General features: G+C 31.5%; 1 protein-coding gene across 1 annotated transcript in view; it reads right to left on the bottom strand.

The window, feature by feature from the left end:
- LOC129974950 (multidrug resistance-associated protein 1-like) overlaps positions 1–14,275 on the bottom strand; it is a 91,245-nt gene that overhangs the window by 31,692 nt on the left and 45,278 nt on the right. The window contains exons 15-22 of the mRNA XM_056087768.1: positions 13,648–13,841; positions 12,027–12,203; positions 10,417–10,584; positions 4,853–5,043; positions 4,560–4,719; positions 2,130–2,225; positions 1,475–1,592; positions 882–1,026 (exon numbers count right to left, since the gene is read on the bottom strand). Of these exons, the coding sequence (XP_055943743.1) occupies positions 882–1,026; positions 1,475–1,592; positions 2,130–2,225; positions 4,560–4,719; positions 4,853–5,043; positions 10,417–10,584; positions 12,027–12,203; positions 13,648–13,841 (1,249 nt within the window). The remainder of the gene's footprint in view (positions 1–881; positions 1,027–1,474; positions 1,593–2,129; positions 2,226–4,559; positions 4,720–4,852; positions 5,044–10,416; positions 10,585–12,026; positions 12,204–13,647; positions 13,842–14,275) is intronic.

The following is a 14,275-nucleotide window of genomic DNA, read 5'->3' as shown; positions in this document are numbered from 1 at the left end:
TTGGCACAAAAATGGTTTTTATTACCGATTCTGAAAAGGTAACAATGAATTGTAGGGGAAAAAAACGTATCAAAATGCCCTATACTGTTTTATAGTTTTCAAACTGCTTACTTGAACATTGTTATAAATCACTTCATTCGTTTAATTGCAAAATCTTCATAAAAAATAGGTGATCGATTACAGAATGTACTGCAATGAAATAATATAGATGATCAAACATTAATTGTTCATGAAAATTTTAATTCTCTATTCATAAAATTTTATAGGTTAAATGTAAAGTAAAATTTCTGATTAAAAAAGCATTTTAATAACTTACAAGATATTTTCATTCTATATGCACGATTTTAAATATACACTACCTATTTTAGAATTTGATTTATAACATAAAGTATATTATAAAGAGAGAAATTTATAGTTATATTACAAGAGAGATATTGGTGGTTTTTCATAATTTCAACAAAATTAATATGATAATCAAATGGCCACTAAATGTCTGAGTTTTTTAATGCCAAAACATAAATTGTGATTTTACCATCTGATAATAACACAAACCAAAAGGGCAGCGATATTTTTAAATCTGCCTTTCGTTACAGATATTGTTGATATGATAGATCCTTAAAATTTACCTCTAATCCTATAGCCTTGACAAAATATTTGTAGATACGTACTATAGTAGATGGAATGCATATAAAACTATTAAAATAACATGACAAATGTCCGATAATCTAACAGAACCAGTGATGTAGAATTATATCTAAACGAATTAAATATAACCAATATCCCCGGTGAACCAGATAGTCGTTTAAAGATGATTAGTATGCAATAAATTCATCATTAGATAAAAATTCGTAAATTATTCTAAGCAATCGCAGTGTGCTTACCTGTTAATAACTCTTCCTACAGGAGTGGTATCAAAAAATGACATTGGAGATTTCAAAACACTATCCAGCATGAACCTGTAATACCTTTCCGAGGCTCTTGTGACGCTAAAAACAAGCATAATGCCTCCCAAAACACAAGATATAGCTGCAAATTGCACCAAAATAAGATGAACAGTATTAGAGTTTCGCCAGTAAATATAAATAAATTATATAACAATTCTGCTAATAAATATATAAATGCAAAATTAGGATTTTGATATGAATTCTAAAATCTTCATTACTTCTTCATTAAATGTTGTAAACTTACCATTTTAGGGATCTTTCGGATTCAAATTAAACATAGGGATTAAGCTAAATTGAACTGAATTGAATTTCAGAATTGATTTCAATTTCAAACATTTTTTTAAAGTGACTTGCAACAGTATAACATTAAAAGGTCGCTCATAACTCAAATCTATATGAGAAGAGTTAACTGACTATATCGATTTGTGTTGAATTTATTATTTCAAAAAGCATGTAACTTTATATAACTTTGTAAATATTTACAAACAATTATTTAGAATAACAAAAGAAAAATGTTTATAACATCATACCTTGTGCAAGTCCGAAAGTTCCATAAATGGATAACCTCCAAATAGTGGGAGAATTATTAATAGTCTCATTTTTAGGGACATCAGAGCTCCATTTACTTAACCAAACATTTCCACATGCCTGAGTTAAAAGAATCAAGTCATCATTAATATCTAAATAGCATAAACAAATAGTATGATCAAATGAAAAAAAATATTGAAATAAGCATTTCTGTCACATATTCATGCTACTGTATAATAAATGGTATTTGTCGGTTGTAACGGCGACCAAAATCCGTCAAGAAAAAAATTTCTCCAATCTGGTAATTTCAATCGATTTGGCGATTTTTTTTTTGTGTGTGTGTATTCTGAGACGACCACTTTTCAGCGGTTCTATCTCACTAAAGGGTGACACAGGGAAGGATGTGCGCCATTTCCGGAATTTACTTTATTGTTAAATATAAACATCTCCTTTCCTCTTTCTTCTCACCCCTATTTTGCCGATTTAGACCCATCCTAACCCATGTGCAAAAGCGTGGAGGGTTTTAGAATCCGTTTGCAAACAGCAGTCAGATGACGAGGATGACACCTCAGCTAGCATTCCCCTCCCCATGCTTCCTTTGAGATAAAGATTGTTTAAATAAATATCAGTAAAAACTCTTAATGAGATGAAACTCACTTGAAATGCTACATATGCCATAAATCCCAAGGCAGAACCTACAAACATAGGAATGCCCATTTTTTTCACGTAATTGAAGTAAACAAGTCGACGAACCTGAAATAAACAAAAATAGAATGAACGTCATGGTTTATATAGCGTCATATATCTTTATATACAAGGTGATCAAAATTAAAATACCCTTATTCTGGGCGCTCTATACAGCGAACTACTCAGTGTAAAGGCTCCAAAATCGGTGAACTGACTATTCAAGACATGGGGATTTTTTGGTTTGGTTTTGGTTTTGGTTTTGGTTATATTAACGTCCCGTTTGAAGCAACACTAGGGCTATGTTGAGACGGACCTCGTAATTTTGAACCGCGGTCAGATGACGAGGACGACACCTGAGCTGGCACCCCCCTCTCCACACCACACCACACCACACCAGCGGGAGGACATTTGGTCTTGACGGATTTAACGTGCAACTGACCCCCTTACACGACGGTTCTTCGGTGGAATCGGGTCACGAAGCTGAAACCCTCCGGTTCCGAAGCCGAGACCTTACCACCAGGCCACCGCGGCCCTCAAGACATGGGGAGATGGATTGCGCAAAGAAATATCAGTTCCAGAAACACCGATAGATGGCTCTGTGCAGCAAAAAAGTAGATTGAAAAGACTCAAAATACACATTTGTGTTGTTGTTGTTTCTTTTGGCACTTGCCATGGATAAGCCCGCTGTTACGAAGACAGCGATTTTAAGCCGGTGGGGAACGTCCCTTATTTTTTTAGTAGAGCCAACAAGGGCCAAGAGTAAGACTTAGTTACTCACGCATCACTCATTCGCTTGCACAACCCCTTTTTACAGGAGGGCACATTCACACATCTCATAGATGGAACAAGGAAGAACAACCATGTCTAAAACCGGGACTCGAACCCAGGACGCTCAGATCACGGGGAAGACGCGCTACCCCTATGCCAGGATGCCAGTATACACATTTGTAACACATTTTATTGGAACATTCAATCACAAAGACCTTATAGATGCTTACCAGCTTGTTCAACTGCGGATTCTATTTGGTCAATTGAGATGCTTCTCATATGCAGAGTGATATTATCTGTCAAATCTGCCATGGCTACCAGACGTCCTTGATAAAAAAAAAGATTTTCTAAGTATCCTCAAATCCAGAAATCGCAGGGATTAACATCTGTAGAACGAGATGGTTAGGTTGCTTGCACGACTCATTACTCTATCATTAGTAAAATGTTGCTGAAGAAACTGCTATACAAAGAGTCCAATGTGTGGAGGCATTTCATCTTGCAGAAAGGTAATTGAGTCAAGACATTGGAGCTGTTGCATTTGAGGCACAGCAAATATTCCAGCATGTTTTGGTACCTGCTGTTCCATTGTGCAAATTTTCAAGTCGACGAAACTCTCGAAGTGCAGCTGCAGCGTTTTCTTTGTTTTCATAAAACAACTTCACAAGCAAAGTGCGAAGCCATCACTGATAAGAATGACATTTTTCCAGCTTTATCTCTTTTATGCCTAGAATAGTAACAGCAAAACAAGGGCTTATGCAAATTTTTGTGCTTACAGTGCGAAATTGCACTTACAATGACAGTTCGGTTTTTTTATCTTCTTATTTTTTTATTTCAGTAAAAGAAACTAGAAAGGAAAAATTCCATACCACATGTGTTTTTTGTGTGATTATTTGCTTCTTTCTGGAATGTTTTTTGTTATACAGCGCCATCTATCGGTGTTTCTGGGACTAGTTTTTTTTCACGCAATCTGTCTCCCCATGTCTTGAATACTATGTTCAACAATTTTGGAACCATTACGCTGAATACTCAGAGTAAGGGTGTTTTCATAGACAGCTAAGAGTAGGGGTGTTTTAATTTTAATCATTTGCATATAATAAAAGAAACCGAAATCTCAATAGCAATCAATCCTTTTTTTGAAAAAAAAAAATGTGATATAAGATATTTTATACTAAATGCTTATTACGATTAAAGTCAAATCCCATTAATAATTCTGAATGATTAACAAAAAATAAATATTCCATCCGAAATGAAATTTGATTTATTTCTGATCATTGTACTTAGTATTTTACAAACATCTTAGCGGATATAAAATATATCTATGTCATGGATCTATTTAATTACCAAAAGCAAAATATGACAATTAGGGTATTTTATAAAATTCTTATGCCAAGTGAAATTCAAAATGGATGAAAAAAGAATTTAATGAGAAGAGTAAGAATTCTGCAATCTAAATAATACTGATTGAAATGAACTATTTTTGCTCATTTAGAACAAAATACTTCATTGCTAAACATTTCTAAATAGATTTTATTTTTCAGGAAATTCATTAAATTCACTTGGAAACAATACAATGATTACAAAACAGCTCTTAAGAAATGCACAAATTTTAATGAGTCAAACAAAAACTCATACTCCTCCAATTTCCATTCTTTCATTATCAGTGAGTCTATACTTTTCTTCTTCATCAACTGCACACTTCTCAGCATTTATAAGTAGTTGATCGCCACCGCCATGCTCGCTTATATCAGCTGATTTTGCTGAATCTCTCGAGTTCAATCTAGATATACTTAATCTGAAAACATAAATGAATCAAAATATGTTAACACATAATTTGATAAAAAAAAACATATAAATGAAAATAAAATAAAGCAAATAAAAAATTCTAGTTCAAAATTTCTAATATTTAAAGTAATTTAGAAAATTACATTTCATTTTCCACTTCACTTTCTTCAGTTGCTTTGTGAGTGGAGTGTTCTTCAATGAAATTGGCAAACGAGCCCTTCTTGCTTAACAGTTCCTTGTAAGAACCCATTTCGTCAATTTTTCCTTCCTTCATGCTCACAATTAAATCTACATCTGGCAATACTGATGTATCGTGAGTAACAAGAATTCGAGTCTACAGTGAAAAAAAATTTTTTTTCATCATCTTAAAGAAATTGAAATTATAAATTGAAATAATTATTAATATTGTTACGAATCTGCAATGTCGCTTCCCAGCACGGTTGGTTCAATCACTGGAAAAACCGTTTTACGATAAACTCTATTGATGCTGATCGGGTGCCGAGCCAGTGATCCCAGAGATTGGCTACAAACTTGGCAACTTAGCGATTTGGTTGACAAAATAGATTATATTGGAAACTTCCAGAATTTTAGTGCTTGAGCCAATAAATCGAGATATGCCTGGTTGTTCCAGAACCTTCTCTGAGCGCCCCCGGGAACTATAAAAGACTGGCAGTCTCAAGCCGAAGTCAGTCGTAGTCCTGAAATGAATCGTAATCTTGGAAAGAGTCAAGGGCGAATAGTTGGACCAGTTCGGCTGAGAGCAAGCGTTGTGTGGAGCTCAAGCGTTTGCTGAATTGAACTGTGTTCCGAGTCCTGGTGATTATCGTAGAAACAGCATCGAATCGTGTGTGGAGTAGCCTGTCGTATAGTAGTGAGTCGGTAGTGGGATGCAGCTTAAGAGAGGAGACAGTGGAGAATTGCAGACGTTTGGAGAGACTGTAGAGTAAAGCTACGAAGATTCTCTCCTCCTGCTGAATTCTGTCTGGCCGCTTTGTGTACTGTGGTTGTTTTTATTACCGATTTCTACTTGTGGTCTACTGTTTGTTGTAGTATGCTGTTGTGTGTTTTCTGTATTCGTATCGGCTGTGTATTTGTCGTCCTTGCATTAGAGACTTCGTGTTTAAAAGAAGGTCGTCGTCCGTTACTACTAAGAGACTGTTTATTTCATCACCCAACAAATTGGAAAAGAAACCGGAAGTATCCGAAACAATATTGTTACCGAAAAATTCAAAATCCAAAACAGAAATCAATGAATCCAGTGAAATTGGTATACAGTGAAAACAGTACAAAAGGCTCATAACGTATAGAGACTTTTTTTTCCTACGAAAATACGAAAATGGGATCAATGAAAGCTTACACAGGAACAGATCTTAGTAACAGTAAGCAGCAGCACATAAGTAACAAATCCATAGTAAATTAACGTAACAGCACAAAGCGTTCAGAGAGAACTCCACAGAAGAGTGACTTCATTTAACTATTCGCGCCTCTCGAACTCAATTTCTGCCTCTGCTATTCTGCGTTGATTACTTGCTTGAGCTGAACTCGACTGCTCAGTGCTCCACTCAATATTGATTGATTTTAGCTCTGTCTCCCAGCGTTTTATAGTTTTCATCGCAGGGCAAAGAAGTTTCTTGAAAAACTATCGAAACTCATGTCCTGCTGAACCTACCACTAAGATTCCTGTAGATTATGGAATCTTCGATTTTGTCGGCAAATTCGCTGATTCACACATTCTGGATCCGTTAGAGTATATTCAAAACTGTCTTCATTACGAGGTGACATATAGCGTTGAGAAGCAATATTTCAAATTCATGCCAATAATCTCATGAAGATGTAAAGCAATTTATTCCAGATGCCTTGGCATCAACCTCTTATTCAAATTTATGAGTTGGGGCAAAACAAGTTTTCTGGAAAGATCAGTGCAATACTTGAACTGAATATGCGTAATCATACTCTTTAATTTAAACATTTATAAATTTGATTCAATATTTGCATCACCTAGATAGTCAAGACAGATTTAATTGTAATAAAAATAAGAAAATGGTAGGAAGTTACATACAAATTTATAAATTTTATCATTATCAGCAATAAAAAAACAAACAAATTATGAATATTGAATGAAATATTGAAATATGAATATATGAAATATTGAATTAAGCAATCACTTCTGTATTCATCAGTATTTATGATCACACTTTAGAGATATGACGTGGCAATTTATTTAATTATTTATGATGAATAACCCTGCAGGATGAACTTAATTATGCAAATGAGAAGTTGCTCAAACGGCAAGATAAGTTCTCAGATTCTCTTTAGAGCAATAAAAGGGCCGCGGTGGCCTGGTGGTAAGGTCTCGGCTTCGGAACCGGAGGTTTTCAGGTTCGTGTCCCGATTCCAACGAAGAACCGTCGTGTAAGGGGGTCAGTTGCACGTTAAACTCGTCATGACCAAACTTCCTCCCGCTGGTGTGGTGTGATGTGGAGAGGCGGGTGCCAGCTCAGGTGTAGTCCTTGTCATCGGACCGAGGTTCAAAATTACGAAGTCCGTCCCAAAATAGCCCTAGTGTTGCTTTAAACGGGACGTTACTATAACTAAACTAAACTAAACTTAGAACAATAAAGGTGCTATGATTTACCCTGCCGACAGGACATATATATTTGAGAAAATTCCATGCATAAGATATTCATAATGGAGTCTGCTTTGCATAGTTCTCAGTTTTCTTTTAATATCTGAGATGATAGCTTATTTAGTTACTTTACAAGCGTAAGATAGTCAAGGAATTGTCTTTACGATTGTATACTTATACGGAAAATCCTCCCTATGAGTTAAAAAAATCCAAAAAGGTTCGAAAACGATTCTTTATTCCACAAGAAAGCACATAAACACAAATAGTAAAACACAGGTGAAACACACACGAAATTAGCACTTGCAAAAATTAACTACACGTAAGCAGCAGATCGTTATTAGACACCCCCAGCACCACAAAACACTCAGGAAAACCTCGCTAGAAATCAACATTCTGAAAAACGAATTTATTCGAGTATGACTACTTATATGTGCACCTTAGCTTTTATAGAGCCTATTACAAGATATCGAATGTTCAAGAAGAATCCGTCAGAGGGCAACTAATCTCAAATCCTAAAATAGATATTGCCAAGATTCCCGCAAATTCGTGAATCTACAATTTTGTCACCTAATTCGTCGCCAAGAATAGACGTCAACGACCCGATATCCATTCAGCATTCGTTATCTGTAAAACTTTCTGTCTTACTATTAGATTAACTACACAGTAAGTAATATAAGTAATATTACAGATTCGTAGCAGTATGGATTATTTGCTAAGGAGTCACTTTACTGCGAGGATAAGAAACTAGCAGGAAGTAAGTAGTTTTCTAGTGGCGCAATAATATTATTGGGATAGTTATAGTGTTAGATTTTCGCTAAGGCATCTACTTTGGGCCGCTAAGAAGGTTTATTGAAAGTCAATAGAAATCAATTTTTCATAGTTGCTAAATAAATAAATTTGCAAAAAATACAAATCCTATTAAATAAAATATTAGGATAAAATTAACATTTACCAAGGGCTTTATTTTTTGGATAACACTTTTTTATATAAGATATCATTAAAATAAAGTTTGTGTCCTTCTGTGCATCTATTCTTAATATTTGTACAGTTTAAGGAGAATCAGGTGGTTCCTTACCGGCAATTGATGAGCTAAACCAGATTTGTGTGATCCCATTCGATTTTATAAGGTGCCTAAGAACTTTTCATTTTTCTCAAACTACTCTTCAAAGTCAAAAGGTCATTGAAAAACAGAAAAATAGACTCGTTACAGTTTTGATTTGTTTTAAAAAAATGGTCCATAATAAAAACTCTTCCAACAAATACGGAATAATGACTAAAATTTTAAATTGCTTTGCCTGATGTATTTTTTCTAGATTGTTACTTGAAAAATTTAATAATAATTAATTTAAATAATGTTATTCTTTCTGTTTAATCTTGTATAAAAATATAGTAAAGGTCCAAAGACCTAAATTCCAGGCACCCAAATTGCTTTGAAACAAAAGATTTACTCCAAAAACAAAATCTCCCCCAATAAAAATGAATACAGATAGTGAAACTATTACAGTTAGTTTTTGACTAATCATTTAACCCTTTCTAGAGCCGTGGGAAGTATGCTTCCCACCAAATTTATCAATATTTGTATGAAATTATGTAGGTTGGCATCAGTTCTGACAAATTTTTTAGAAAGACAGAAACGTAGATGCTTCAGTTCTTTATCTCAGACAAAATGATGTATCTTGATTTGTTACTTAATTATTAATTAATCAAATTAAATTTATCTAATAAGCTAAATGAATCTCTTTTCTTATTCTAATTTCAAGACTAAAAATATTTTAACATAATATGACTAGAAAAAAATGGCCCTATAAAGGGCTAATATATCAGTTACACATATACACGGTGCCCACTCTTATCGTGAATCATTAATTAATTAATTGATTGATTGACTTTAAACTATGAATAATTAATTAATTGATTCTAAACTATTAGACAGTCATATAATTCCACCTGGAAATTTCTCACTGAAGAAATTGAGATTGTAAGATCATACGTTTTTCTGTCATAATTGCTGAAAAAATCATGACACAAAAATTATTTTGTTTTAAAATTTAAAAAAAATAACTTTATAGTGACACCAATTTCATTGTTATATTATTTTTTATAATATTTTCAATCATATTTCAATGTTAATTTTATGATTTTTTTTTTGTTGAACCTTAAACCCATTTCACTATTTAAAATTATATTGATGATTTGAGCAGTTCTTTAAATGTTACTGATAAAATGTTTTAACGGGCATTTTCATTTTTACTTTTAATACATAGAGTACACACAGAAATTTTAACATGCACATGCAATAATTAAATACTGTCATTTAAAATCGTTGAAATTTCTTTAAATATTTGACTTTATTTTGTCGTTTTTTAATACTTAAAAAATTTTTAATGCATCCAATTGGCATATCATCTATCTTTTTTTTTACTGTTTTTTTTTAACTTGAGTTCACAAAATAACATTTTATTTTACTGGAAAAAATTAGTTTTTTTTGTTATATTAATTATATGCCAAACGACAAAACTAAAATTGTTGTTTATCTTAAAAGTAGAGTAGCAATTAATTAATCATTATTAATCAGGATATTGATTCTAACTACTCTTTAAAGGATTGAATATAAGAATTCGGAACTTTTAGACAAAAAGAATTATGTTTTTTAAACATCTTCTTACAAAAAACAGAATAAATAAATGCATTCAGAATAGGAGAAATTGTGTCTAGTTATTAATTTAACCCATTGTTGTTATTGATGGTAATAGATTAATCACTTGATAAAACAATAAACTTTGACTGACATATTAAAACCCAAATATTCTTATACGGTACGCAAATGTCAAAATGCAAACATTGATTTTTTCATCATTAAATTAATATGTTATAAGCAAATTTCTTTTTATTTGTTAACAATTACACAATTATCCACATATTTGATAGGCCTGGTTTCAATTAACCAGGAAAACTGTTGAACACATTAAAGTTAAATTATAAATCAAACATTAATCTGAAGGTATTTAAACGAATGTTATTGATTGATAAGGAAAAAAATGTAATCGGTATTCTTATTAAATAATATTTTCTTCAACATACCTTGTTCGTTAATAAACCATTACTACCAATAACGTCATTGAATAAAGATTTCCTAACATGGACATCAACAGCACTCAAGGGATCATCGAGAAGATAGATGTCTTTATCCTGATACACTGCCTGTGCCAAGTTGACCCGCAGTTTTTGACCACCACTTAAATTAACACCCTGAAAAGACACAATATTTAAGTAATACGCTAAGAAATTATAGAAAATCAAGCGCCTAATCACATAGAAGTCAAATTCTTAGAGTCAGTAAATCTAATTATAATTATGCAACATTACAAACTAGTTGCCTTTAACGACGATCTTGTTCACATGGAATACTGGTTTTATTGGCTGTTAAATTATTAATATGAAATATTAATAATTTTATAATTATAATAATAAAATAATTATATATATATATATATATATATATATATATATATATATATATATATATATATATATATATATATATATATATATATATATATATAATATTATTTTATATTTATATTATATATTTTATAATTATAAAATATTAATATTTCGTTGTTTGATAAGACTTAAAAATATGAATTGAATGAAATTAGTCTAAATAAATTATTGCACATATAAATTAAATGTTGCATATTCTACAAAATAAAAAAGAAAGTGAAAACACTACTTTTTACTTAATATAGGTGGAGGTAATTTCCTATTGATCGGTAAATATCATAATCTAAATCTGTTAATAGACATTTAGCAGACGATTCCTTTTCAGATATTTTATAATTACTACAATTTTCATTTTGTTAAATTATTATTAAAAAGTAAAAGCAAACGATTTTTTTCTTTGATAAACATACTTTGTTAATATTATTTCATTTATTTTTTGTATAATAACTGATGATCCATTGTAAACCTTCAGGAATCTGGCAATGTTTGTAATATACGCTGTTAAGTTGAAAGAATAAACAAGCCGATGGAACTCTAAAATGCTCGGAGTATTATTTTAGTTTTAAGAATTTAAGATACTCTGCAAGCTATAGTTTGAGGCTTAAAAAAACGGGTAGTTTTCTAGAAAGCATTCAAAACCTATCTTAATTTTAATATTACGAAAAGCATGTAATTGAATAGTTTTATGGAAAACTATTAAATTATATGCATACATTTTAGAACAGAAATAAAGGCTTCAAAAAGACAAAAATGATGGTTCAGTAATATAACATGTTTCTTAATTTATATTTTAAATTTATGTATATCAAAAGGCAATATTTTTTTTATGAAAATAAATTTATAATAATAGTTTAGTTATGTTGATTAGATTAAGACATTTCTAAAGGATCCCACACCTGTTTATAAAATTAATAATTATTTTCTTACAGATTTACCAATGTTTTTATAAGATGTCATTTTCTTCCTTTTTAATTTTATATTGCTTCTATTTGTTCATAAATTAAATTCTTCAGGAAAGAAATTTTGAAATATTCAGTTTTCTATAAATTGTATTATTTTTATTTGTTTTAGGTATTAACATTTATTACGTTAGCCCAAAAGGAGCATTTAAGAAATTTTAATATATAATACAAAATAAGTAAATAAATAAAAAATTAAATATACAGTATTTTGGCATAACGTGATACCTTTTCTCCAATTTCAGTTTCATCACCCGCAGGTAGAATCTCCAAATCAGGTCTCAAACAGCACAAGTCCAAAATTTTGTTATATTTCTCTTCTGCCATATGCTTTACTAATAAAATATTGTTTTTTAGAGATCTGTTTAGTACCCATGTCACCTGTGGTACATAAGCAATAGTGCCCTGGAAGTAAAATGGCAATAATTAACTGAAAATTTAATTTAGGCACAATAATAATTCTCAAATTACACACAAAATGTAACTTTTTTTTAAAAGGTACATTTAGAGTAAAAAGGTAAATTTAAGAGTAAAATTACTTTGAGTACTGAATAATCCCGAAAATAAGCCGTTCGTCCATACTCATCCTAACAAACACGTTTTGTCTCTGGATCACCTCCAAATGGTGTGGGAGAAGCATTTTTGATCAGTGATATCACCGTAAAGACAGTTTAAACACAGTTGAGATTTGTTATGCAAGGGGATAAGTTATATTTCTAGCGGTTTAAATTAGTCAGAGGATAGATAGATAAATAGATTGATGATCATTACACTTTTACTAGTATAACTATATCAGCAACTATCGCTATATTAGTATAACAATACAAGCCCGTAGTTTCAATAATTAAAAAAAAAATTGGGAGAATGATAGGGTAGAGGGGTTATTATTAGAGTGATTAATTAGTTTAATATAAAAATAGAGTGATTAAACAATTTGTTCATTAAGGACATACTTAACTGAACGATGTCTTGAGACAATTACCCGTTGACTAGTTTTAGATCGTTCGACGTTTTTTTTTTATTTATTTATTTATTTTTTTATTTCGACCAAAGTTTAAAGTTTAATGAGATACTTTTTGGTACCCAAAATATCACTTCAGTTCGTCGTCCCATTTTGATGGCGTTTGATGGCGTATAATAGTATGAAATATGAACTTTTAGCTTGAATTTATAATTTTTATTGAATTGAGTGTGTCATCTTTAGCGAGTTATTTGGCGATTTGTCCCTGACATGCGCTAATATTATCCAAAAATGGAATTTGTGTTTTAGGCACATTTTTCTGAACCCATTAAAAAAAATTGAACAAAACTGCACTTGTAGTCACAAAATCCCGTACAAAATTTGATATATTTAAATCATTGCGTTTTTCAATTATCGCATTTATTTGTTTATGAAAGTACAGACCAACAGACAGTCAACCCGTCGTTGGATTTAGCTCAAAATTTGACAGGTGTCCACACTATAAATGTTAGATCTATGTACTGAATTTTATCTATCTAGTTCTCTTCGTTTTATTATTATTATGTTAACTTATATCCGGACAGACGGACTTCCTCAGAACATATTTCACTCAAAATTTGAAAGAAATCTGCAAATTTGATGTTACGACCGTATACCAAATTTCAACTGTCTATCTCAAAGTGTTTTCGAGTTATCTTTGCTAGAGACAGACAGAGAGACATCATCCAAAAATGTGTTTTTCAAACTCAAATTCGTTAAAATCTCGAGTTTGAATTTTTATTTTTTTATTTTTCTCTATATTACGTGTAGAAGAAAGTAAAAAAGTGATGTCAGTAATTCAAAGACCATCCTTCTTATATACACATAGACACAATTTTATGCACTGACCTTTAAATTCACAGACCCATTCCTTTTATAGAATTCTCCCAACAAGGCAGAAAGCAAGGACGATTTACCAGAGCCAACAGGTCCAATGACAGCAATCAACTTGCCTTTGGGAACATGCAAATTGATATTCCTCAACACATAATCGGAATCGCATGCCCATGAAAACGAAGCTTCTTTCACAGTAATAGCTTCACCTAAAATATCACAAAAATGTACGATTATGAAAAAGTAAATAAAAATTTAAATTGAAGTGAGCCAGAAGATATAAAGAATCAATATACATATATCATTGCTACTAACTCTAATGAGAATCTTGCAACTATTATTAATACTGCAGGAAAAGAACAATACTTTTATAAGTGAAAACTAATTGTATAAATATCACACCCCCTCATACCATCGTCCATCAACCATTGAAATTTAAAAAATCAATGCGTTGTATAAAATAAAATACTAACAAATTGGCTAATTTTGTATATTTGGTTCTCTTTTCTTAAAAGGATATGCTAAAAATTTAGCTACAGTGGATACCGCTTAATGTGACCACAGTTAAGGTTACCATTCGAATTATATTAACAAAAACTTCTGATCCTGAATCTATTTAAGCAAATATATGAAATCATTTAGT

This window comes from Argiope bruennichi, chromosome 7 (genome assembly GCF_947563725.1).
Source record: "Argiope bruennichi chromosome 7, qqArgBrue1.1, whole genome shotgun sequence".
Classification (NCBI taxonomy): Eukaryota; Metazoa; Arthropoda; class Arachnida; order Araneae; family Araneidae; genus Argiope; species Argiope bruennichi.
The sequence above is the reverse complement of the archived record's forward strand: the minus strand, read 5'-3'. Positions and strand labels throughout refer to the sequence as shown.